The 26,048-nt window shown below is 36.7% G+C and overlaps 1 protein-coding gene across 1 annotated transcript in view; it reads left to right on the top strand.

Annotated features, from left to right (window-relative positions):
• The first annotated feature begins 3,364 nt into the window (after positions 1-3,364).
• LOC142346272 (uncharacterized) overlaps positions 3,365-26,048 on the top strand; it is an 87,035-nt gene continuing 64,351 nt past the window's right edge. Inside the window, exons 1-2 of the mRNA XM_075398786.1 lie at positions 3,365-3,368; positions 3,746-4,003. Of these exons, the coding sequence (XP_075254901.1) occupies positions 3,365-3,368; positions 3,746-4,003 (262 nt within the window). The remainder of the gene's footprint in view (positions 3,369-3,745; positions 4,004-26,048) is intronic.

Consider the following 26,048-nt stretch of genomic DNA (forward strand, 5'->3'; position numbering starts at 1 on the left):
AAATTACATACGACCGAAACAACAAAGTATAAATGACAGTTAAGACAAAATTAAAAAATTCAATTGATTTCTTCAAGAAAGAGGCGTCGAGGCCATTAAAACGATGATTTATATCTTTCAGGATTTTAATATGTTCAATTGTGCTTTAATTTGAATGCTAATAAGGTGACATGAGAACTGTCAATAATGTGATAATGTGACAAAATTAGAAAAGGTGAAAACCTGGCAAATATCAAAACAAACAAAAATCTAAAATCTTGTAGTATCAAAGCCAGAAAACAATAATTTCAGGCTTAAAGCTGCAATCGAGAATAAATGTTAACTCAGTAGAAAGAAGAAGTAGTCTTTTTCTGCTGAGACTAAGCTGAAAGTTGAACAAATTAAGAAAAAAATAGAGGAAAAGTTAATTAAGCCATTATTTATTGAAAAGTCAATTATTTTTAAAAAAGAAACGACCGTAAACTTTCAATAAAAAAACTAAATGCATTAGCCTGGAGCTGTTTAGCAAGCGATTTGGTTGAACCTATCACTCCTGAGCTTTGATTTGATATGTTCTGTTCTTTATTATTAAAAAAAAGTCTTTTTTTTTTTAAAAAAAAAAGACCGACTGATTACAACCCGATATTTTTTGGATTGTAACAGTCCAAGAATGGCCCAAAACTACCCCTGTTAATACCTATTGTCCGTTAAGAACAATTGATTTTTCGAATGTTGTAGATATAGAAAATTTCTGAGTTGAAACTCAAAATAAATTTTGCATTTTTGATAATCAACGAGTAAAGTTAGCAAAAAACGGCAAAGTTTTAACTACAAGGCACTCTCTGCGGACTCTGAAGTAGAAATAGCCCTCTTTGAGTCTACAAAGATTGTATGAGTGTTGCTTGGGGGTGTACTGTAGGCAAATTTAATCAAAGTGGACTAAAGTAGCTTATTTCGTGCTATTGTTGATGAAAAAGGCTAAATTTTGAAATGTTTATCCAGATTTTTTGACAAAAAATTAAATCAAAACAATCAACAATGCTTGTTCGTCTTCAAAAATAAAACCAACGACACTATTCTCAAAAATTATAACAAATTTTAGCAAAATTGACGAAAATTTAGGCAAAAATTCCGGAAAATGTGAATAAAAACAACGTGAATTCACTCTTCTTTTCTCAGAAGTTTAAGCCTCGATAACTCCCTGTAGAAAACGAAAATTAAAAAAATCTTTTTAATTCCATATTCTACGCTGGACGAGCTTTCTAATGATACCAGTCTCAACTCTCTACGATGAATATATCGAGCGGCGAAAATTCACTGAACAAAAAAAAAAAAAACCCAGTTGAGTATATAGTTCCTCCCCCCTCAAGAGGGTCGGAACAATTACAGTTGCAAACAAGTTTGATAGCTTCTTTATATTTTTCTCTTGAATAACTTGTATGAACGCTATGAACGGGCAATCAAATCTGGTGTGAAGTTGTGGAAATGTGAACCAGCTCGTCCTGGCTTTAAATGCCCAAGATCAGACGATCCAGACAAAAATTGTGCCATTAATCTATTTATTGCGAATGATTTCGCGAAACTGCGCCCAGATATTGAATCTGGGCGACAATTCGAAAGTTTGCCAATATTAATTGAAAGTGCGGTGATTAGAATGTGCGAATATGATCAGACAAAATTACACAACTGGGAGGAAAACACATCCATAGTGGAGGTGTCAACGCAAAAAATGCCAAAATATGTAAGAATTGCGAGCTAACGTTAAGGTTAAAAAAGTTGGTAAGAAAATATTTGAGTGGCAGCTACGGTTTAAACCTGCAACCCATACATTTGGAGGCCACCGTAGTAATCGGCAGGAACATATATTAGTTTTTGAAAGTTATTAGTGTTCCCAATTTTTTAGGCGTACTTAAAAAGTGACTAAGAGAGCGAATTAACCAGCCAATGATTTGCAACATTGCGAACTTTCATGCTCATTTTTCGATTTAATCGAAGTCTTCTTCACAGACTTGGATTTATCTCCTCAAAAGCAAAACTTCAGCTATATTCTCTCTCGCACCACCAAAAACCTGTAAAAACTCCATTTCTTTCTTGTTTGTGAGCAAATCATAATTCAGTTTATACCAAATCTACCTCAACTCTGTCATCCTGTTAGTCCTATTCTTTGGAAATGTGAAAAGTCTGCTCCGAGAAATATACATGTTACAAGACAAACAATTTTTGGTAATTAAGAAGCATCTTGCAAAAACAACTGAGAACTGCCCGGGTCGAGGTTTTTGGGTAAATTTTTGTAAGAAATGCGGTGAATGCGGTGAATTTTTGTAAGAAATGCGGTGATTGCGGTGAATGCGGTGAAAAAAAATAATTCACCGCTTTTCACCGCATTTCTTACAAAAATTCACCACCAAATTCACCGCATTTCTTACAAAAATTCACCGCATAGACTATTATGGCAAAATAATGTAAGAAATGCGGTGAATGCGGTGAATGCGGTGAAAAAAAAATCACCGCTTTCTCTCAAGCGGTGAATTATTTTTTCTAACTGCTAGATGCGGTGAAAAAAAATAATTCATCACATTTCACCGCATTTCTTACAAAAATTCACCGCATATGGTTTCCAAAGTTTACTCAATCTGATTTAAATTCACAAGAATTAACAAACAAGTAAGTGACAGTTGGCGCAGTGGAATAAGCATTGGAAGGCATGCAGGAGGTCAGAGGTTCGAACCCGTGTAGGGACAATTCTTTTTTGTAAGAATACTGAGAACGCGGTGAAAAAAAATAATTCACCGCGATTCACCGCATTCACCGCAAAAAGATGTAAGAAATACGCGGTGAAAATTATTTTTTTTCACCGCATTTCACCGCATTTCTTACGAAAATTCACCACCAAACCTCGACCCGGGTGTCATTGTAAACCGAAACTCATAATTCGCGTAGAATGAAATCGGTCGCGTCTCAAAGCCGCATGAGGCATTGTTTTTGCAACACGCTTCGGGTTTAACTTTAACTTAGTATCAAACCTGACATATGGGTAATACCTGTGACATCAATGAACTTTCCTAGAAGATGACCTGAAGTCTTATCTGAAGTGTTGTTCTTGTTAAGGTTGTTGTTATGGTTAATAGTTGAAGTGTAGTCATGATTAATAGCGTTTCTCGTCCCGGGAAGAATATTGAAAAAGAGTTTCAATCTCATTTTCCTAAACTGTAGAGAGGTAATTTTAACCACCATCAAACACCAGCATCTCCATTAGGTGGTCGTTTTTCGGTTTACTTAAAGAAATTGAAAGAAAAAATTTTTCAAAAGAGGGAAATTCAAGAATGGTGTTTTTGGGCTCAACATTGATGCAGTGCTTTCATTTGACCCGAGAAACAGTCCCAACATGGGCAAGTTGTGACAAACATATTTTTATGACGTCAATAGTTTTGTTTAGTGAGCTCTCTTTAAATCTGGGCCGAAACCAGTTTAACTGTATTCTGAGAGAAGAAAATTTTTCTTTAAGTTATCCTATTTCCAATGAAGTCTCCGTTCTATTTATTTTATTACAGAACAGACGAGCCACATGTAGAATCATGTAAATGGCCGTCCTTAAAAAAACTTCCTTCTTTATGGAGAAATTGCCCAAAACTTTACTGAAAGCTGTTGCCGTGTATGGACCAGCTTTTAGGTCTATTTTTTAACTATTGAAATTTTAATCTACTGAAAAATGTTAAACAATTGACAAAAAATTGAATAACATGTGCTTGCAAGCCCCCCGTTTCAGTGGAAGACTTCCCGGAGAGCGCCCACCAGTTGGATGAGTTCACTGAGGTTTCAGTACTGTCGTCTTCTTCATCCCAGTTTCTCGTCCCTCAAACTGTGCAGTACAAAGTTCCCTCGACCAAGTTAAACTCTCCTGGCTCCATGACCTTGGACAGCCTGTTAGAGGAGGAAACAAAGGCCATCGAGGAATTGGAGGGAACTGTGACGTCACAGGAGTCAGCAATGAGCACATTTGACGCACTCTTCTCTGACATACAAGGTTTGTTAGTTTTACTTCCTGGCCCTCAAACATAACGGCATATCAATTGAAAGTCGATTATCGATTAAGAGTCCATCTAGAATAGTCTAGTGCATAGCAATAGAGTTTTAGGGTCTTTTCCGTTTGTGCCCCCAGCTTGTTATGCTCCCCCATTTACAGAACACATGTCATTCATTACATGGTAAACCATTATGGCACGTGCGTGTTTTTTTTTTTTTTGGGGGGGGGGGGGCACAAATGGAAAAGATCCGAGTTTTACAATTGTTTTATCTGAAATGTTTATGGTGACCTGATAATGTTTGGATTATTTTCATGGAATTGTCGCGGAAAATACTTCTGTTCTAAGGTTGTCTATGCTGTTCGAAGATCACCGTCGTTCCGATGCTTTCGCAGTTCTACCACGTCTGAGGGGGGGGGGGGGGGGGGGTTAGAGGTTCACAGTTTCGTAAATGTTCTGAACATTTACCATTAACGTGGTAAATGTTTTGAGAATACTAAATTCTCGAAAGTGCAGGTTTCGATGAGTCACAAATCATAGAATCAATGAAAAATTTGCGGGAACTTCACTCATTTGCCTTCTTGGAGAGCTCTAAATAACATATACCAATTTATTGATTTTTCCTCAGTGTTGAGAAACTAAAAAGAGGCAACAAAGTGTTCTAAGCTTTCATATCATCATAAAGAGCAGCAACAAAATGTTTCGTGTTGGTCATTGGGTAATCCTTTTCACAACTCTTGAATTCCTGGACTGTGGTAAGATGGAGGTTGAAACACTGACCGGTTGGGAACCAGCGTGGACTGCAACTGTCTCCATACAACTTCTGAGTGGCGAAGAATACAGCTCTTTCTACAAACTCAACAGTTCAACAACTAACAAGCATCCGCTTAGACAGAACCAGAATGACATCTTCATATTTGAAGACGGACCAGATTTTGACACTCTGACAAACATTACGGTTCTGTTTGAGCCATTCGATGATAAAGATTTGCAATGGGACTTTGATGGGATGAATGTGACATTGCCGAATGGGAATAAGTACAACCTAGACACTGATTATTTTTTCTACACAATGAGCTTTGACGAACCAGTAAAAGTGACTTTTCCAGTCCAAAATGAACTAAGCTGATGACCTAATCAATTTAAGCTCTTTTAGTTTTCTTGCCTAATAACATGTTATTCAGAAAGCACGAAGTCATTAGTACAAGCGTCTACCGCACATTAAAAAAGTTCAGTTAATTAAAAGTTCAGGTAAAGTTCAGTTGTACAGGTAGTTTCAGCTGAATTTTACCTGAATTTTCAGTTTTCTGTCAAAAGTGCCTTAATTTCCAGGTAAATTTACTCGACCTCCCTTAAAAACTTAAACTATTCAGGTAAAGTTTTCAAGTGCATTTCAGATAAATTCATGCTAAAGTTCATACAGTGATGTCTAAAAACTTTCAGGTATTTTTCAGGTGTGTTCAGGTAAGTTCAGGTGTTTGTTCAGGTAAACATTTTAAACTTTATTTAGATTGCGGTACAGAAATGAGCTCTTCAAAGAGACAAAGCGAAACTTTCCGAGAAAGTGGCGGCTACTCACAGTCTATTTGCAAGGATGAAGTATTATATAGGTATATTGAGACCACTTTTACAATGTATAAAGATACAATTGTGGTAGCCAGCTATAAAAGAGTGAATTTTATAACACACTAAAAATGCGCAGGTGAAATTACATGAAAAAACACCTTAAATTACCTGAAACATTCATGTAATTTTGCCTTACCTGAACTTATCCTTACTTACCTTAAATTTACCTGAAAACTACCTGAAAAATTAAGGGGCACCACCTGAAATTTTACCTGAACATACTTTGAATTTACCTAAGAAACATACCTGAATACTTAAGGTATAATTACAGGAACTTACCTAAGAACTTGCAAAAATCACCTTAAATTTTAAAATAAAAGTACCTGAAAAAATACCTGAACTTCAGCTTAAAAATACCTTAATTTTAACCTGAACTTTTAACTTAAATAATTTTAGTTAGGGTAAATTTACCATAAAAATTAAAGTAAAATTTTAGGATGTTTTTAAGTGAAATAGGGTTTGATCGGGTAAAAATTCAGGTGGTTCCCTCATTAATTTTTGAGGTAAATTAAGGTGTGTTAAGAAAAGTTCAGGTAAGGCAAAACTACCCGAACCGGTTCAGGTATAATTTTCAGGTAAAATTACCAGAAACGTTAAGGTAATTCCGGTATACAGAGGTAAATGAGGAAAACGTCTTAGCGTGTTCATGAGAATCTTTAGCTTGTTTGATGACTAGAAAGGGTCCATTACTGACGCCCAAGAAGGAGCCGCTTCTAACCAGAAGGCATTCGGTACGTCAAAGAAAAGAAAGAGTCCTAAAAACGCTAAGAAAAAACCAAAAATGAAGCCAGACAAGACCTGCAGAAGGCGCCATGAAAAATGCACAAAAGGTAGCTATAAAGTTTTTTTTCTAAAAAAAATTGGTACTGGGAGATGGTTTTAATAATCTCATTTGAAGCGGTAGTGTCTTGAAATAATTGGAATTGCTGATGCCCACAGAAGTAGCCACTTTTCTCGCAGATTTCGAGTGTACCTCTCCAGGCTGCCTACTTCGTGGTAGCTGGCTCTGAAGACAATCTTTGGGAAAGTATCAACACCAAAAAAAGAGAAAAAACGGATAACTTTTCCACTGACACTTGTACCCAAAAATTTTTGAACTCCAACATCTCCTTGTACATTGACGTATTACTGCCGAGAACCCTATCAAGGTAAAAAACATCACCAGTAACAATTTTGCACATAATTGATGGAAAACTTAGTGTTTGCCAGCAAAGAAGGTACACGAAATCAGTTCAATATTTTCATTGAACAGACCCATTTCACGAGACGATACCAATATTTGGCTAGAAAAAACGACGATAACGACTATTTCTTACGTTTAAAAACCAATAATCTCTCGACTAGGGACGTCAGCAGCAGCTATTCTCACTAAACACGTATTCCATCCATAACACTATACTGAGAGTTCGTAAATCTTTAATAAATTGTGTTTGACGAGTGAGATGAGGCTATATGTGGTCACTTTTGCTAATGACCAATTTCAGTAAGTATTTCTGTTATATTTAAGTTTAGCAAACAGAGTTGTAATAGTGTTGCAAAAACACTATCTCAAAAGTATATTGGAATCGCGGAGCGAATACGAAAATTCGTGTGCGTTACTAATTTTACTTATTGGAATTGCGGAGCAAATCCAAGCTAGACTTTGGATTGCGTAAATTAGAAGCGTTGGAAGAGCAACTTGAATTCAGAATGATAAATGAGATTATGATTATCTATAATAAAATACTCTGAACAAACTATGAAATAATTTAGTAGACTAGCGGGATCATATTTATACGTGAATAATAAAAAGTCATAACCTTAGTTATGATATATTTATGATATGAATATAAAATAGAGGATAAATTGATAATTAAGTACACATACAGATTTCGATATATATATATATATATATATATATATATATATATAGGTATTTATATGTATCACATTTCCCCCATGACAGAAAATTGAAAGATATTTACAATTTTTTAAAGAAACAACTCAAAGAATTAAGAGATTGAAACACAACATAAATTAAACTGGGGAGGCGTCGCAAATGCTAAATTTAAAAGACAATAAGATTAAACTTGTGTATATGCAAAGCATTTGTAATGAATTATTGTAATGAGTCATTGAACTGACAATTACAGCACAGTAAATTGAAAAATCCGAATAAAGTTGGTTTGCAAAACAGATACATTGTAAGATGAAATTGTGTAAATGAACAAGTTGAGAAGCATAAATCAAATTGCACATACATATTTGAGTGGATGCGCGGAGCGAATACTTAAACTAAATAGAAATTGGAAAGAAACAGCAAATGAAATAAATTAAGTTTGGTATATGCATTGCAAATTGAAATGCAGGGCAAATACATAAATAAATGATGAAATTGTCGTTTATCAGAGTTTGCAATCTTTTAATTTCTCATTTTATTTCATTCTCCGCATCCCACACTGACATCTCTCGTTCTTGCTCATATTCAAAGTATCTAGTTCTAGGGTCAGATGGTGAAACTTGTCCCAAATGAAAATCGGGTCGGGGTGGTTACGGAATTCTTGACTGTTCAGCATCTTGAATGAGGGCTACTACCGAATTTTCAGTCGCAGAAGTTTTCTTATCTTTCTTATTTTTACGTTTCTTTGGTTTCGCTGAGCTTGAAAAGACCAAAGAACTTGTTGCGGATATATCCGCATCGGTAAAACCATAGAATTGAGGTCGTTTACGTTTGCGGTCTTCGGTTTGATCATCATGTGTAGGGGGTATGAGTGATGCTTGCGGAGCTGGTGAGGTGGGAGCAGGTAGAGCCGGTAAAATTGAGATTACTGGTTGTTCGAGATCTGTCACCTTCTCGTTACAGTCATCTGGGATGTTGTTACGACGGCGTTTGAGCTGTGGCTTTGTTGGCTTTCGTACTGTCAGCGCGCGCGAGACATTTGAGTTTACCGATGAAACTACCGAAGTAGTGTCACGTTGGCAGTGCCTGATCTTTATTCCACCCCTTTTTGCTTTTTGAGATCGTTGCTATGTTTTGCAATTTTGAACTCCGTCGTTTTTTCATATGGCGCGGGACGTCGTTGCGCATATACCCACAAATTTGTCGATCTTTCGGCTTTTGTTCCAAATTTGGCCGGATCACTGTCTCGGATGACTTTTACTGGAGATCGTCCGAGCTCATTGATAATCGTTGTTGTGGGTGACAACTTCGTCACGAAAGATCCGGGTTTGAGGACTTCATAAAGGTCTGCCAACTGTCTCTTTGCTCTTTTTTTATTCGGGAGTTTCCGTGCTAGCTTGACCTTAAGAGACTGTTCCGTTCGCGGTATGGGGTCCATGAGTTGCGGGTGTGTTATAAAGCGGGATTCCTTGTTGTCCGAGTCACGGTAACGCTGACCTGCGTCTAGTGATGCCTGACACATCTTCTTTTCAATTTCCGTATCACATCTGTCAATACTGAGCCACCCAGCTCCATCCAGTAAGTCATCCGCAGAAACTGTTTTAGCATCTAAATAGTGAGTAATAATTTTTTCATAAAATAAATATAAACTCGATGGAACTGTACTAATATTCCTTAAGGGAGTATTTGCCGGACGGCCGAAATGAGCTTCAAATGGTGTTATCTTTGTTGTTTTCTGTTTTCTTAGTCGTAAATCAAAAACTATTTGTTTAATCGCTTTAGATGTTGAAAACATATCTTTATTTTCAGCTTTCATGCAAAATAAACGTCTTTTTATTTTTTGTATCATTCGCTCTACCAATCCAATAGCTCTATGGTCACCAACCGGAGCGTCGAGAATTTTAATATTATTTTCATTACAGTAGTTCGTAATTTGTTTACCTACAAGACAAGTTGCTTGGTCTAAACGTATTGTTCTCGGAATTCCGTGAGTATATGCGTAATCACGGAGAAATTTTACTACATTTACCCCATTAGCGTTGTCAAATATTCTGACTGTCGGGTACTTGGAATAACGATCAATACATGTTAAAAAGTAAATATCTTTTTCTTTATCGTTAGTTATCGAACCCGCAAAATCAATTTGTATTTCTTCGTTAAGTTCTTGACAAGTTTTGTGTGGATGCCATTTAGACTTTGGTATGATAGGTTTTAAATTCTTACCAATCTCTGTACATGGGACGCAATCGGAAGTCTTTGCTAAAATTTCCTTATGCATGTATGGCCACCATGCATATTGAGAGAGGGAGATCATTCCCCAACTACTAGGGTGCGTCATAAGAATGGATTCGAGCACCGCCTCCTTGATAGAATTCAGAATGGCCACACGCTCATCCACACAAAGACAGCCGGATTTGACGTGCAGATCCTTCCAAAAGGAGTGGATGTACGTGCTAACTTCTTTGCAACGGGCCTCATCGTCCTGGATTACACAGTCTCGAATCTCTTTCAGCACCGCTTTCTTGCTGGTGAGAACTGCCAGAAATGATTTTGTGAATTACTGATTGAGAATAGTCTCAAAGCTCTGCTCCCGGGATAGCTCGATGCAGTATCAGATTTAAGCAAATGATTGGCGTGGCACATAAAGCGAGAAATGAATTTTCGATTGTAATTGTTTATTTGTGCTCGAGTAGTGAATGAAGTATTTGAGGCATTTGAATTATGCGTGCTACTTTTAGCAGGTTTGCAAGAGTGGACGCGCGTCTTGTGTACTTGTAATTTGTATTTACTGTTTGTGTGCCGATTATGGAAAGGAATTTTATTCGAATGACTAAATAAAGATGTAATTGCGTCGCGATTGCGGGAAATTGTTGCTACCATAAATTCCTCATCATATTGAGTGATACTTTTTGCTTTTTGATTTGGTTGGCGCGAAATATAATCAACTAAACCCATTCTAGTGCCAGGAATATGCTCTATGTTAAAATCAAAGGGTAACAGACGATCGATCCATCTTGTTAATCTACTATTATAAGATTTATTGGAACGATGAGATTTTAAGACTGAAAGAAGTGCTCTATGATCTGTCAGGACAGTAAAGTTCTTCCCAAAAAGATAATATTTAAAATATTCAATAGCCCAAACCCTTCCAAGTAATTCCAGTTCATTTATACTATAAAGTTCTTCATTGTTATTAAGAATTCGAGATGTAAAGGCTACTGTTTTTCACCCTTCACAATCTAATTGCTCAAGCGCAGCGCCTAAACCTTGGCGAGATGCGTCGCATTTGATTCGCGTTTCCAGTGTCGGATTAAAATGAGTATTTTCTGTAGCTTTAGCAATGACATTTTTGATATGCTCGAAATCTGTTTCGTGATTTTCATTCCCGATAAACTTTTTGCGTTTTTTTTAATGACGGCCGAAGGGGGTGGCATATTTTGGCAAGATTAGGGATAAATTTACTTAAATGGTGGACGCTACCTAAGAATGACCGTAATGGCTTCAATGTTTTTGGAGCTTTGATTTCCGCAATTGCTGCTGTTTTAGACTCTATAGGTTTAACACCATTTTGTGAAAATGTGAAACCAAGCCAATTTATCTGATGTTTTGCGAAGTGACATTTGCTTAAATTAAATCTGAGATTATCGGCCTCGAGTTTTTTCAGACAGTTGTAAACGTATTTGAGATGCGAATCCTTACTACCTTTGCTAACTACAATTATATTGTCAAGAAAACGGTATGTGTTAGACAAAATAACCAATGTGTAATCCATAGCCGTTTGAAACTCTGCCGGCATATATGTAAGACTATAAAATCCTGTTTTAAAACGATACGTACCTGTTGCGTCGCCACAAATAATGTTGATATTCCAATGACGTACGGTATCCGGGTGCAAATTTATTGACTATATGCGTATTTTAAATCAATCGTTGAGAAGTAAACGTTTTCGCCCTGATTAGAGTCATTAATGTGCTGTGAAATCGAATCGATAAGGCTATCTATATTTGGCATTTGATATTTATTTTTATGTATTGATTTGTTCAAAATTTCCGAATCGAGAGCTAACTTTACAGATTTGTTCTTCTTGACGGTAATTACGATAGGGGAAAAAAAAAGTTTTATCGGAACATTCTTGTAATTTTTCAATATGTCCTTGTTCAGAAAGGTTTTTCAATTCGTCAGATACTTTGTCCAACAATTTTATAGGGACACGACGGCCTTTTTGGTGTAATGGGGTGTAATTTTTATGAAATTTTGAACGAACGACATGTACTTTGGACTTACCGATTCTGGAGATTAAATCAGGAAAATCAGTTGCAATCTGTTTTTTGATTGGACAGTATTCTTGTTCTACCTGGTTAATTGTCGTTTGATTATTTGTCTGTTGATTTGAGAGTCCGAGAGCAGGAAACAAATCTCTACCCAACAGTGGGCGGTGACCATCCGTCACAATTTGAATTTCTATTGGATTCGCGTACCAATTGTTACTTTGAATTGAAATTTGAAGAATGCCTAGCGTATGAATAGGCTCGTTGAAGAAAGTTTTCAATTGTTTGGGATTCGCCTCACGTATCCACTTGGAATTTGAGTCTTGGGAAACAATTGAATCTGCCAATGATTCGTTTACGATTGTGCATACGCTGCCCAAATCCACCAAGACATTCGTTGCTGTATTTCCGAACGTTACAGGGAGATTGATTGCTTCCACAGAAGTTGTGAATTCCGTCGAAGATACTGCAGCCACGCAATTATCTTCATCTGATGAATAGTTCGATTCCAAATCGGGATAAAAATCAACCGAAATTTGATTGACGTCCTCAGCTTGGTCATCTTTTTCGACATTATTAACCCGTGGCTTAGGTTTTGGGTAAAAATGGGGTCTTTAGGTTTTCGACAGACTTTTGCGAAGTGATTTTCAATACCACAATTATTGCATTTCTTTCCTCGAGCAGGACATCTATTGCGATGCTCAGAAGTACAGTTCATTCCACAAAAATGACAAGTTGTGGGCTTCTTCCGTGCAGTAGTGTTCATAGTAGAGAAAGGGGTAGCATTCGCGATGCGCATCTTTTGCACTTGATTAACGGTTGAATTGAGCTCAGTTTTGTTTGCATTCATTTTGAGTTGATTGAGGGTACCCATTTCGATGTTGATTGCTATTGCCAATGCTTTGTCAGGTTCCACCGTTTCTTTCAGAATTTCTTTTTGGATAACCTCATTCTGCATGTTTGCGATAAAAACGTCTCTGATGATAGTATCCCCTTTTTCTCCTAAATCACAATTCTCCGAAAGTTCTTTAAGATGACCATAAAATTTCTCAATTGCTTCTCCCGTTTGCTGTTTCCGTGTAAGGAAGAGATATCGATCGAAAGTGATGTTACGAATTCGGGTGAAGGTTGTGTTCAAAACATCCCATAGATTTCTTGATGAAATTTCATCCAGATTAACAGTCGAATTTTTTGAATTGAATACTGGCCGCCCTTCTGTTCCCAGACTCAAGTACATCAATGACGATGTTTTTCAATCGCAGAGTTTCCACGGTTTATCTCCGCATAGTATGCCTACCGCTACAATGCGTTGACAATTATTCTTCCGTGCCGTTTTCGCCTGTTCATTTCGAGTGCGTCGGTCTCGCTCCGATTGTGCTGTTGGCATTTCAACTGCGTCTTCATAAGCTGGTTCAGGAGGCAGAATAACATTTTCTGGGGGATCGGCTAATAGTAGATCCACTTCAATTCCTTCACGAGCAAGGATTGCTAGTTTGAGCTGCGTCCTCCAATATTCCCACCGAAGTGGGGGCTCGAGGGTTGCCTTTTCCCAGAAGGGTTGAATTCCGAGTGGAGATTTGCCACTGTCCTTTAGTGCGGACTGCGCCATGTTATATTTAAGTTTAGCAAACAGAGTTGTAATAGTGTTGCAAATACACTATCTCAAAAGTATATTGGAATCGCGGAGCGAATACGAAAATTAGTGTGCGTTACTAATTTTACTTATTGGAATTGCGGAGCAAATCCAAGCTAGACTTTGGATTGCGTAAATTAGAAGCGTTTGCAGAGCAACTTGAATTCAGAATGATAAATGAGATTATGATTACTTATAATAAAATACTGAGAACCATATCAAGAAAACTTGAGTGAATTTTGAGATTCTTTTCATCAGGCGGAGCAGATATTTCATATCGTCTTCCGCTTTCTTCGGACACGTTGCTGGTCTTTTCGAAAAATAAACTTCCATTGAGCGAGCAAAGTTTCGCCTAGTGGACAGAAATGGACAATCGACATCACGCTTGCGATGTTTCGCTTCCTTCTCACCATGTTGCTTTCTATCGTTTTGTCCCCTATGTTGGAGGATTTTTGTCTCCATGTCCTTCTCTAATTGTGTTGATTGTTGTCGCTTAGCATAGTTCGAAAATCGATTTTCTCTTGTTTTTTGAAGCGAATTTCGCATTATCGGATATTAAAAAAATCTTGGTACCCGTATCGGATCTTGGTACCCGTACTGAATATAGTCCTTTGATCTCTCTTTCTCTTGATTCTTGTTTTTTGCAATCTTCTTTGAAATGAACCTCTTGTTCCACGGGTTCGCTCTTGCGAGTCTTTATGGCGGAATGAATCGCAATTGAGAATTTGTTGCCTAATATTTCTGATACCCTGTAAGAGCTTTATATGAGCTGGCCCGCATATTGATTTCTCAATACCAATTTCCGCAATCTTCATCTTTGAGACAGTCATCTGCGTCAACTTTCACTTTCTTCGTGTAATTAGATTTTATAGTATTCTTATAAAAACAAGTTGTACGTGATTGCGTTTAATAAATATAGTGCTTTCAGTTTTCAATTTCAGCGCTTTCAGTTTTCAGATTTTCTTTCGTTGATGATTATAATTTATTCACGCACCTCTTCTAAAACTGCAACTTCTAGGGCATCGAAGTGAAGAAAATGTTATTAATGACTCTATTGGCCTTGTTTTCAATCAGCCTCTATTAAAACATTCTGGAGAAAATGTGGCCTTCGCGGGGCATAACGGGCGTTGCTGGTGAGGAGGGGCTTTGGTTTTGGCCTGTCATTGAGTTTTACTCTAAGACTATTTGCTTGGCGAGATTTCCTGTTCGGAAGTAGCATTTTGGGGAAATTTGTCGTTGGAGAGCTGAACTGTGACCTTCGACTTATTGGAGGCACCTGAGTTCTAGAGTGATTTTGGGCAAAAAATGATTAATTTTGAATTGCTCTGGATATGTAAACATGCTTGATCGTTGTCTGAGATGTGACTGGTAATTGGAGTCGTAGTTTTTTTCAGAGCGGCTTTTAGGTTTATTCACTTTATTTATTCACTCAGTAAATACACTGTAGTTCGAGCATTCAATTCATCATCTGTAACGATATAAAGCAACATAAAAGCACTGTAACGTGCAAAGCAACAAGTGAAAGTTAGACGGCAAGGTTTTTTATGCTCTTTTACCGTTTTTTTGTCTGATGTTATTGACGTCAAAACAGTTCATAATCGGCCCACAATCGTCTAGAAAACCTAAAAATCCTAAGCCAAAAACCACCTTCATTGGTACATATCGTTGTTATATTTGCTTAAATTTAGGTTAAGCGAACTTTTTCGGGACTTTTTACGTAAATTTGAACGTATTTTATGCATTTAGAACGATTTCTGCTAGCATTTAAAATACTCGAATCTGATTGGTTAATATTATTTCATTTACTTCGTAACATCCTCCGGCCCGGAAGAAGATGTTAGGAAACCTGGTATAAGTTTTACGAGCGTAAACAGGACGGTTTTATGCTTGAAAGTATGGCTAATCAATAGTCAGTACTGATTTTCTAATTTTTTTTTTGAATTGCATCAACATTGACCAAAATTTACAAAATTGAACAACTTAGTATGATGTTCTCTCAGTTTTTTCTATATAAGAATTTGCTTTTGATATACAAACCAACTTGACCAATTTTTTCAAATTTTTGACATTTCGACCAAAATTTTTCGATACCGATGTTCTTTCGTCCCAAAAATTATGTTTGCTGGGGTGCCTTTTTTTCTTACAAAGAATAGTTAAATTTTACTACCCCATGCGATATCCAAAAAAATAGTTCACGGGTTGGGTTTCTTGTCGTCTAACTTTTTTTATGAGTTATGAATTTACAGCAAAAAAAAAGGTAAGAATTGTTTTGGTTTTCTCTTACAGTTTTGGAGTCGTGTGAGCTTCAGAGTCTCAATAGTCCCAGAGTCTCAATGATTTGTTCTCAAAGATTCGTAACAGAGATCATTAGCATTATCTCCCACAGATCGTTCGAATGTAGGGATTGAGAAGTGGACTTGACCATGTGGATACAGCCACTGTACTGTACCTTGCTGGAACTGGAGTAGGGCAACTTGAACTGACTTGGCATCTGAGGTCGGATCAGATTTCGTTGTCAACACACTTGTCAAATTTTTACTACTTGAGACAAATCAAACAAATTTGCAAACAGCAACACTTGCGAGACTATCAGTTATTTTCTATCAGTTGCTTATTGTAGAATTGATTCCCTTTTTTCTCCTTTTTTCTCCTACATTTTCAACTTCAATTAAGGCTGACAACAGTGTAGAACGAACGCTCATTTCCTACTCTGCTTTATTGTGAATTGAGTGCATAGACTTTTTTTGATGTTTCATCATAACTCTCTAAGCTTTCGCCTAAAGACGGCTGTTGATACTCTCAGCGTTCAACATTAGCTATTTGCAATATTCAGGTTAGTTCAAATTTCTATCACGTTTTTTAAATACCTTTTACATCTCTGGTACCATTATTTATGGTCTTGAGAAACTCTCAACGGATTGTTTAACTCGTAGAACCATGTCTTAAATCAACTGAGCAAATGTTAGTTAGTACAACTAATACAAAAATTATTGCAATTTCATAATCGTCACATTTGTTGATAAACAGCAAAAATATTGAGAATTGCCTAAAAGACATAAAGCCATGACGATATCAAAGTTGTCTTCTAGCTTAATTTAGGCGTATGCTTTCGAAAAAAACTTCTATCAGCATCAAATCTTTTTTCTCATACGTTTTGATAGGATTCCGGATAACGAATATGAAATTCTGCTAGTTTAGAAAAACAATTTTCTGTGTCTGTTAGTGAGGACAACAATGTTTTAATAATTCAACAAGGTGATAGGTACTACTAGAGAGTTCTAGTTTAACCCCTAGACGAGCGAGAATGCTTATCTTGTAAGATCTTTCAAGATTCTTGCAAAAAACGCTAATGATACAAAATCCGGACGCTTATCTTGCAAGAATCGTACAGGAATCTACAAAAGGGAATACAACAAGTATATATTCTGAGGTGAAGAATGTGAACTTGTCAAGTGGAATACTGATGAATTGAAAAGCAATCACATAAATTGTGAGTCACAAGTTATACGTGATTACAATTTCAACTTGTCAGTATTGGACTTAATAAGTTCTGGGTGTTGCATGAGATATTCGATTTCTAAACGTATATTTCAAAACCCACACTTCGACAGTGCAAATTGACTTTCTTTAAAAAATAATAAGAGCTTATTTTCTTTTTGGAATTTGTGTGAATAATTAGTTTGAGAAAAAAACATTTGGTTTCAGTCTACTCTTTTGCGATTGATATGACCATAATTATCTGAATCTTTCACTTAACTGTACTCTGAACTGGACTCAAAATCCCTGCACGTGCACTATTTTCAGTCGGAGATCACTTTATCTCTTAAATATGCGGAACTAACAAATAAGGGTTGATGTCATCGAGATCTTTCAGATATATCTATTATAGTTTTATCCACAAAGTTTTTTCCTGCCAGCCAAACCATTATCAGTGTTTGAAACTTTTAAAAGTTCGAAAACTACGCGCTGAAAAACTTTATTCACAATAAAAAATAATTCATAGTCTAAATTAGATATAAACAAAGCTGGAACACAAAATGTCTGTTAAAGTCATTTCTCTTATGGCTGCTGCAGTGAATTTATTTGCCTCTTTCTTGATGATATGCTCAATTTTTGTGCTTGTTACTTTTAGTGCCGCTATCGTATTCCAAATTACAGAATGCTTACTTAATGATATTTTGGCATTTACTGGTTTACAACATAAGTAGTAACGTATACACCATGGAAGATCGGGGGGGGGGGGGGTTGTCATCCCATGTAAGAGATAGGGTTGTCCTGAGGACAACCCTACCTTTTGCATTGGGAAGGACAACCCAACCCGATACATGCGCTATGACAACCCAACCTTTTGCATGGGATAGGACAACCCAACCTTTTACATGCAGGGACAACATAACTTTTACATGTAACAGCCGAATTATTATCCAAACATTTTACCCTTTTATTGAGGGAGACTTGACAAAGGGATTAAAAGAATTGGGTTACTGTCTAGAAATTACCATTTCTGAAATAGTGCGCGATGACAACAATTGCTACGGTGAATTTGGATAGAATTCATGAGATATACAAGAAAGTGAAAAAAGAATATTCGCAATACGGTGAAAGATTTTTGTATTTTTTAACAACTTGTTTTTTTTGGATCCTGACCTCGATTTGGAAATTGCATTGAAATTGAGACCGTATGGTGGATTGATTGGGATTGACAATTCTTCGTTAGACGTTTATTTCAAAAATTTTAAAATTTTAAGACTACATGCAATTCTTCATGATGCTTGTGGTTTTGTGTATGAGTACAGTGAAAAGGGACCCGGTTATTCATACGTTTTACCCTGTCCAGTCACAAATGAATATGTGGGTCATGTGACTGGTATTGCTTTTTGTTTTTACTTAAAGACTTTCAAAAACCGTTTATTCAATCGATTGGAATGTTGACTGCAAGAGTGGTTGTTCTTGACTTTGAAGGCTTTCGAAGCAAAAAATCTGATTTTATTGTGAAAGAGCTAGCCATAACTTGCAATAACTACACGGATACAATTTCATTCTCACCTCCGCACTCATTCAATTCTCTTACTTTGAGTGAACAAAAATCTTATTAGTGGGTTTCAAAATACCTTCATGGTTTGGATTGGGAAAAGGGAGATTACCCATATTGCTATTTAAAACAAATTCTTCAATGTGTAGTGCTTCGATTTCCTCTATCAGATTTTTATGCGAAGGGTGTAGAGAAAACTGATACGTTGCAAAAATTGCTTCAGAGAAAAGTTACAAACCTTGAGGATTTGTTATGCCCCAAAATTGAACATTTGAGTTTCTATCGGGAGACCCCAATTTGTGACTTGCATTCAACAACCTGCCCAAAACGACAGAAAAACAAACATTGTGCGAGGAAAAAGGCCCAATTGTTCTACTACTGGCTGATCCATGAACAACCGTCGATTAGAAAAGACAGCACCGTCTGTACTCCAAGTGAATTTGTCTCCAAATTTGATCGTTTACAGTTGCTTAACGGCTGAAAATCAGTTGACTGTTACACTAGTCAAGGAGGAAAAAATTGACAGTCGGCGACAAACTGTATTGAGGAAACAGCAAGTTGTTTGCACAGGAGCCGAAATAGAATCCTTCAAAAATATCTTTCACTCTTAGAATATTTTCAACTGTATCATGTCTATGAAAGAGAAAATGCAAAGAATGAATCTAACCCCTTTACCTATGCCCAAGCGGTCAGTTCCAGTGCAAGTGCCTCTGAACGATGACAATCTGCCTAAGGAAATTAAGCAGCTTGTAGAACAAGGATGAGTGGATTCAGTTACGTATTACGGGATGGAGTATGGCATGAAAGCAAGCTACACAGTTGTTTACAAAAAAGAGGGCAAGAACTCTCATTATACAACTTATGAATTTTTTATAGTAGACTAACAATATTCGTGTTGATTTTTAAATTTAATTATTTTGTTTGAATTCATTTTTGAAAAAAAAAACGTTTTCTCCATGAGTTCAACTGCGGATCAGTTAGATTCGGGAGGTGGCATAACCGATTTGGTTTTTGATGAGAATCAACAGGAAAGGAGATCTTGGAGATTATGCAATTCAAGAGTACCACGATCAGAAGTTGTTTATTTCACTCAACTTTTCATTATTGTTTTTCTTATTGCAGTATCTCTTATCAAGTTGGTATTTTTTCAATTGGATTGCGAGGAGTCAACATTTTGGTTTTCGCTCCTCTCTTGCACAGTCGGCTACGCACTTCCAAACCCAAAGCTATGAATAAAATTATTTCAACGAGCGATCGACTCTTTATGGCAGTGTCTGGTCCATCTTGCTGTGGAAAAACTGAGCTGATTTTCAAAATGTTACTTCAAACACTTTTTCACCAAAATTTCAATCCATTTTTTATTTCTATCAGCATGAACAACCAAAATTTGAGTCCTTAGAGAGAAAATTGAATATACAGTTTAAAAAATTTACAAGTTTTGAAATTATCTCAGAGTTAGAAGACTGTCTTCTTGTTTTTGATGATTCATGCGAAGAAATTTTTAACGATAAAGAGTTTTCAAAACTTGCGACTGCAGGTCGTCACAAAAATATAAGTGTTATTTACGTTAAGCACATTTTATTCCAACAAAGCAAGTGGTCGAGAACAATCGACTTGAATACAACACACATTATTTTATTCAAATCACCACGTGACGTTAAACAAATTGGTTTAATTGGTCGACAGCTCAACAACACACAATTTCTTAAAGAAAGCTACGAGCTAGCTACCAAACAGCCTTTTGGTCATTTATTAATTGATTTAGACCCAAAGACGTCGGACGTTTTGCGATATTGCTCAAACATTGTGCCTCCAGGACCATCAATTTACTACTTACCGTCTGCGAAAGCTGTAATAACAAATCTAACAAATGAAACAGAGAGAACTATGTATGCTGCGGCAAATGCTTCAGTCAAGCGACATCAACTTAAAAAAACTGATAAAGACAGCTTCTAAAAACTTTATTCGATTTCTCTGCGAGTGTTTTCTCAACGTAGTCAACGGTAATGTTGAAATTAATAAAGAACTAATCGAAAATCACAAAAAATCATTTCGAAAAATATTATCCAAACAAACAGGTTTGAGGGAAAAGAAAAGAATTCTTGGCAGAGAATCAGAACTGTTAAAAGCCGTTGGTCTTTCTTGTTATTTCTACTTGATGAAATCATAATGCATACAGAAGAGTTCATTTTAATTCCAAAACGAATGTTTATAACAAAGCAACCCCAAAAGAGCGAAATTATTGAAAACCCACAATATAAAAACAAAGCTATTCAGTTATCACTTATGCAACGAAACAAGCTAAGGGAAGATATAGGAAAAACGGACAGAGTGATCCAAACAGATCCAACAAATATTGAACGAGATGTAGATAAAGCAGATAGAGTGGTCCAAACAGATCCAACAATTTTTAACGAGGAAGAAAAAATGGAGACTTCTAGTGATGATAGTGAAATGGATCCAATTGTTACAAAAAAGCCTACAGTTGAATCATTTGAGTCGATTATGAAAAACGTTAAATTAAAAGAAGCTCACAAAGTCAAACGTGCAGAAATAGTACTTGATTTTATTCTCCAATCAAACCAAATCACTATTGGGGAAGAGAGCCAACTAATTTACATTGAGAATAAACCCACGGATGTACAAGGTTCATCTTTTTTGTATGATTTGCAACAACCAACCAAGAAAATTGATCAAGAGGCATATTCAAGAATCTTGTTAGTTCTTCGACTTGAGCCTGATCTCGTCTCAAACACTTACGCCAATCAAATCTTGGAAAGCTATGAGAGCGAACAAGAATTTTTCCCAACGCAACAAAGTCCGCAAACAGGACGCGGTACTTCAAAACGAACCACAACAGAAAAAGAGAAAACAAACGAAACGACAAAGCGAAAAAAGGCCAATCAGAAAAAGTGGTCTCGTTTCGTCTTCTGAGAGAAAAACATTAGAACAACTGTACTCGAGATGTCCTGCATCGTTTGGAAGCTCAAAGCGATTACAAAAACACAGCAAAATGTCATTAGCAAAAGTCAAGTCCTATTTAGATACCAAGCCGTCCTTCACAAAATACCGCTCGCATCGAATGCAATTTCCCAGACTAAGAGTGATTGTGAAAGATATCAATGAAATTTGGTCATTGGATTTAGCATATGTTGACAACCTTGCAAAATACAATCGCGATGTAAAGTACCTTTTAGTAGCAGTTGATTGTCTGTCACGGTACCTTAGAGTAGAGCCAATGAAGACAAAATATGCAACAGAAGCAGCTAATGCATTCAAAAAAATGATCAAACATAAACAACCCGAGAAAGTATGGGTTGATGATGGAACAGAATTTCTCGGAGCTTTCAAAAGACTATGCAACTCACGAGCAATTCATTTGTATGGCACTTTTAGTGAAAAAAGTCTGTTTTTGCCGAACGGAATATTCGTTCACGGAAAATTATCATTCATAGGTACCTTGAAGAAAAATGGACATATTCGTACATTGACAAATTAGAAGACTTTGTGAAAACAATAAATTCACGTGTTAATCGGATAACTAAGCTTGCACCAAACAAAGACGTACCACGGCTTGTGTCCTTGAGCGCTGAAACAACTGTTTCCCAAAAACCTCGCTTCTTTGTTGGAGATTTTGTCAGAATTGTCAAAAAAGACAAAGCTTTCAGAAAGGGCTACGAACAATCGTTTACTGACAAAGTTTTCAAGATAACAGATATTCCGACATTATTTCCGCCATCATATTCCCTCATTGATGCAAACAAAGAACAAATAGAAGGAAAAGTTTATCAATCAGAATTGCAGCTTGTTCGTGTAAAGGAAAATGAGTAGAAATCGTTTCGACGATGAGTTCACTGTGCATGTTATTTCATCCGCTTCTATGCAAATATTTGGGTCAAACACTCTGGCCTCTTTTCGCAATTTTTTCAATGATGAAATTCAACTCTCTGGTGACTGGAGGGTGGCTCTTAGTGAAATAATTTTTCCGACAAAAATTGAGCACGTCGTGAATGGAGATTTAATAGCATACAGTCTTAAGGGATACGAAGACTCGCAAAAGATTTCGTCTGATGCTAGTGTCATTTCTCGGCCTTACAATGGAGAAAAACTGTCCTTCATGACTGGTAATTTTGACAATATTAATCAACTTCTGGGTACTATCAAGCGAACAGTTGGATTACCCAATTTTTTTGTTTCGAGAAATCAAGAGTACTGGAAAATACGAAATAATTTTTGGTAAATATGAAGGAATCACTTTTCGTAGTGAGGAAATACCTAGCATTGTGGGCTTCACCGGAATTCCAGATGGACGCGGTGTACATATTGGTTACAAAATGGATTCAGTTACATCAAATAGATTAATGAAGAGTGATGAGACAAAAGCATACTTTGGAGAATTTCCTGCTGATCTTTGCGCGGGAAAGCACCTAATATTCATTTACACAAACTTTATTGAGTATCAGTATGTGGGTGACGCAAAAGCTCCGTTATTGCGTGTCATTGATTCAAAACACCGTATGAAAAACGGTAGCGTGTGCGAACTTGAACCAACACATCGAATTGTTTTTTCAAATTTAGACTAAAAAAAACTGTTATCAAACACTATACAATCAATTTCAATTGAGCTTCGCACTGAAACAGGACAATTGGTTCCTTTTTCGGGAACAGGTAAAGTTATTTTAACTTTACAATTCAAGAATTTTTCTGACTAGTTTGGATTCCTATTATGCTAATCAGGTAACATCATTGCCGCACTTCTCCGGACACTATAGACAAAGGGGAAGTGGGTTTGGGGCTTTAGCAGCGGGAATTGGACGCGTTGCTTTACCATTGGCTCGACGTTTTATTTTACCGGCTGCAAAACGTATCGGGAGAAAGCTTTTAAAACAGGGTGTTCCCGAACTTGTAGATGTAGTCTCAAAGAAAAAGTCATCAAAACAAGCCTTGAAAAACACAGTCTCAAACACTATCAAAAAACAAACAGGTGGACGAGCGCGACAACAACGACCAAGGAAACAAATTGGAAGCCGTTCAGGCAAGTTAACAAAACAGCGTAAAACCTCGTTCATTTCAAAGTCAAGAGCTCCAAAAAGAAGTCGATCAGATTTTTTTGCAAAGGTGAAAGATGATCGCTAATTTATTACCATCCGAGGCAACTCACAGTTCCCTCGATCTGTTCGAGAAACCATCCCTCTTAGTAACATTTGATGGAAGTTTTTGTCAAAAACTGGGCCCGGTGTATAGCCCCAATTGTCCAATGTTGGAATTTGAAGTTGCTGGCGATAGAAACAACTTTATTGATTTACAAAAAATATTCCTCGAAGTCAAATGTAAAATTGTTCAGTCGTCCGAAGCAAATTTAAAATATGACGGTACAGCTGCTGCAGATGTGACTAAAACTGACGCTCCCTAATTTTGCAATAATGTGCTGCATTCACTGTTCTCTGACTGCACAGTGTCAGCCAACGGACTACAAATATCGAATGCAAATGGAAATTATGCTCACAAAAGTTTTATTGAGACTGAGTTTTCACACAAAAAAAGACGCAAAAAACACTTGGTTAGCTTGTCAAGGCTACTCGTATGAGGAAAATCCGGGAGCCTTATCAACTACTGAAGTAAATAGAAGAAAAGCTTTAGTCAGACAGTCAAATGAATGCACGTTTTACGGAAAGGTTGCAGTCGACTTTTTCACATGTGACAGGCATCTAATGAGTGGTGTAACTCTTCGGATTGCTTTTCGAAGATCAATTGATGACTTTGTTTTTATGTCAGATGATGCCGCTAAGTATTATAAAGTGAAAATTGTCGAGGCAAATTTGTATGTGCGCAAGATGACTTTGAACGATGACGTCGTGTCGGCCATTGAAAAAACCTTGCTTTCCAGCCCGGCTTCCTATCCGTACCTTGAAACCCTAACAAAAATATTTTTGGCTTCTACTGGTCTGCACAGTTGGAAACAAGAAGACATATTTGCCAGGGAACCAATCCGAAGACTAGCTTTTTGTCTGAACACAAACGAAGCTTTTCTCGGTAACAACAGACAGAATCCATTTCATTTCCGAAAATTTGATTTGGAACAGATTTATATCTATCGAAATGGAATGCCAGTCGCTGATAGTCCAATATCAACAAATGATGACAAACGGCTTTACTTCAATACAATATCAGACTTGGCCTATATTGACAACGGTCATGGCATAAGTTTGACGGACTACCCGAACCATTTTATTATGGTTTTTGACTTGACCAGTACTCAACAAGCTTCTCACGATTTTGTTCATCCCGAGCTAACGAATTGCTCAATTTCGATCGAGCTGGAATTTTTGGCTGCCTTGCCCAACAATATTGAAATATTCATTGTTGGCGAAAAAGCTAGCACAATTTTTGTGGATTCTGCGCGCCGGGTTTCAAAAAATCACATTTTAACCAACTAATGGATGAAGATGACATCAATGACCTAATTCAAAAATGTAGAAAACTGAAATACAATTTTTGTGGTGTATTCGCTGCAAACAACTTTCCCCAAAAATTCCCCAGAAACAGTTTTCTCATCGTAAATGCTTCGCCCTCGAACAACCCTGGTACACACTGGCTTCTTCTATGTAATCGAAACAAAAAAATTATTTTTGCGGACCCCTTGGGACAATCGATTATTGCCTATAGAGACTTATGTCGCGGACTCTCTGACACTAATGCACAAATATGTGAATTTCTCGAACATCAACCAATTCAGAGTCAAAACTCAGAACTGTGTGGACTTTTTTGTATTTTTATTGCGCATGTTATATTTTGTAAAAGACAAATTGTAAAAATTAATGATGTTCAATTGCTTCGCTTTGCACTTCATATGATGTTTTAATATCTGTTGAATAAAAATTTTTTTTTTCAAAATTTTATTTTTTCTTCAAATACAAGACGAACAAATAGTAACTCAGAATCAATATCTAATTTTCCATAACCACTCACAAATATGTCCATAATTTTACAAAAAGCACCAGAATGAGGACCACTTAAAATGTTTTCAACTCGTTTTAAAGTTTCTGTACAAATTTGATCAGTTTGTGTTTATTCATGGCCGGTTTCTGCTGAGATGGTATTGTGGATTGTTTTCTGTGTGATTCCTGTAGTTTTTGTGGCCGTCGTTTTTGTCGTCGTCAACATCTTTGCTGTGTTTGAAATTGGAAGACGCTTGTGAACCGTTGCTGGGTCAATTTTTTCTCCTGTTTTGTCATTGAAGTCAACGGCTAACTTCAACTTTGTAAATACTTCTCCATTCGTTTCCAGTTTTGAAGAATTTGAAAATAAGTGTTTGAAAGTTGTGAAAAGACAGGGGACAGCAAAAGATTTGTTTTGCTTTGTACAGCCAATATCAGTTGAACTATCAATCAAAAGGTGAAAATGGTTAATTGCTATTTGGCAAAACTCAGACTCAAAGTGAGGACAAACTGCATAATTGTTCAAACTCGTAATGTCTGTTGGCTTTTGATCAACAATTTTGAATCTAAATTGTTTCTGAAATTGTTTGAAATAACTTGGAGAACGTTCATACATTGCTTCCACCATCCTTGTTCTCGAGCTTAGGCCTTTTATTTGGTGGCGGTTTTGT

This window comes from Convolutriloba macropyga, chromosome 9, assembly GCF_964194025.1.
Source record: "Convolutriloba macropyga chromosome 9, txConMacr16.3, whole genome shotgun sequence".
In the NCBI taxonomy this organism is placed as follows: Eukaryota; Metazoa; Xenacoelomorpha; order Acoela; family Convolutidae; genus Convolutriloba; species Convolutriloba macropyga.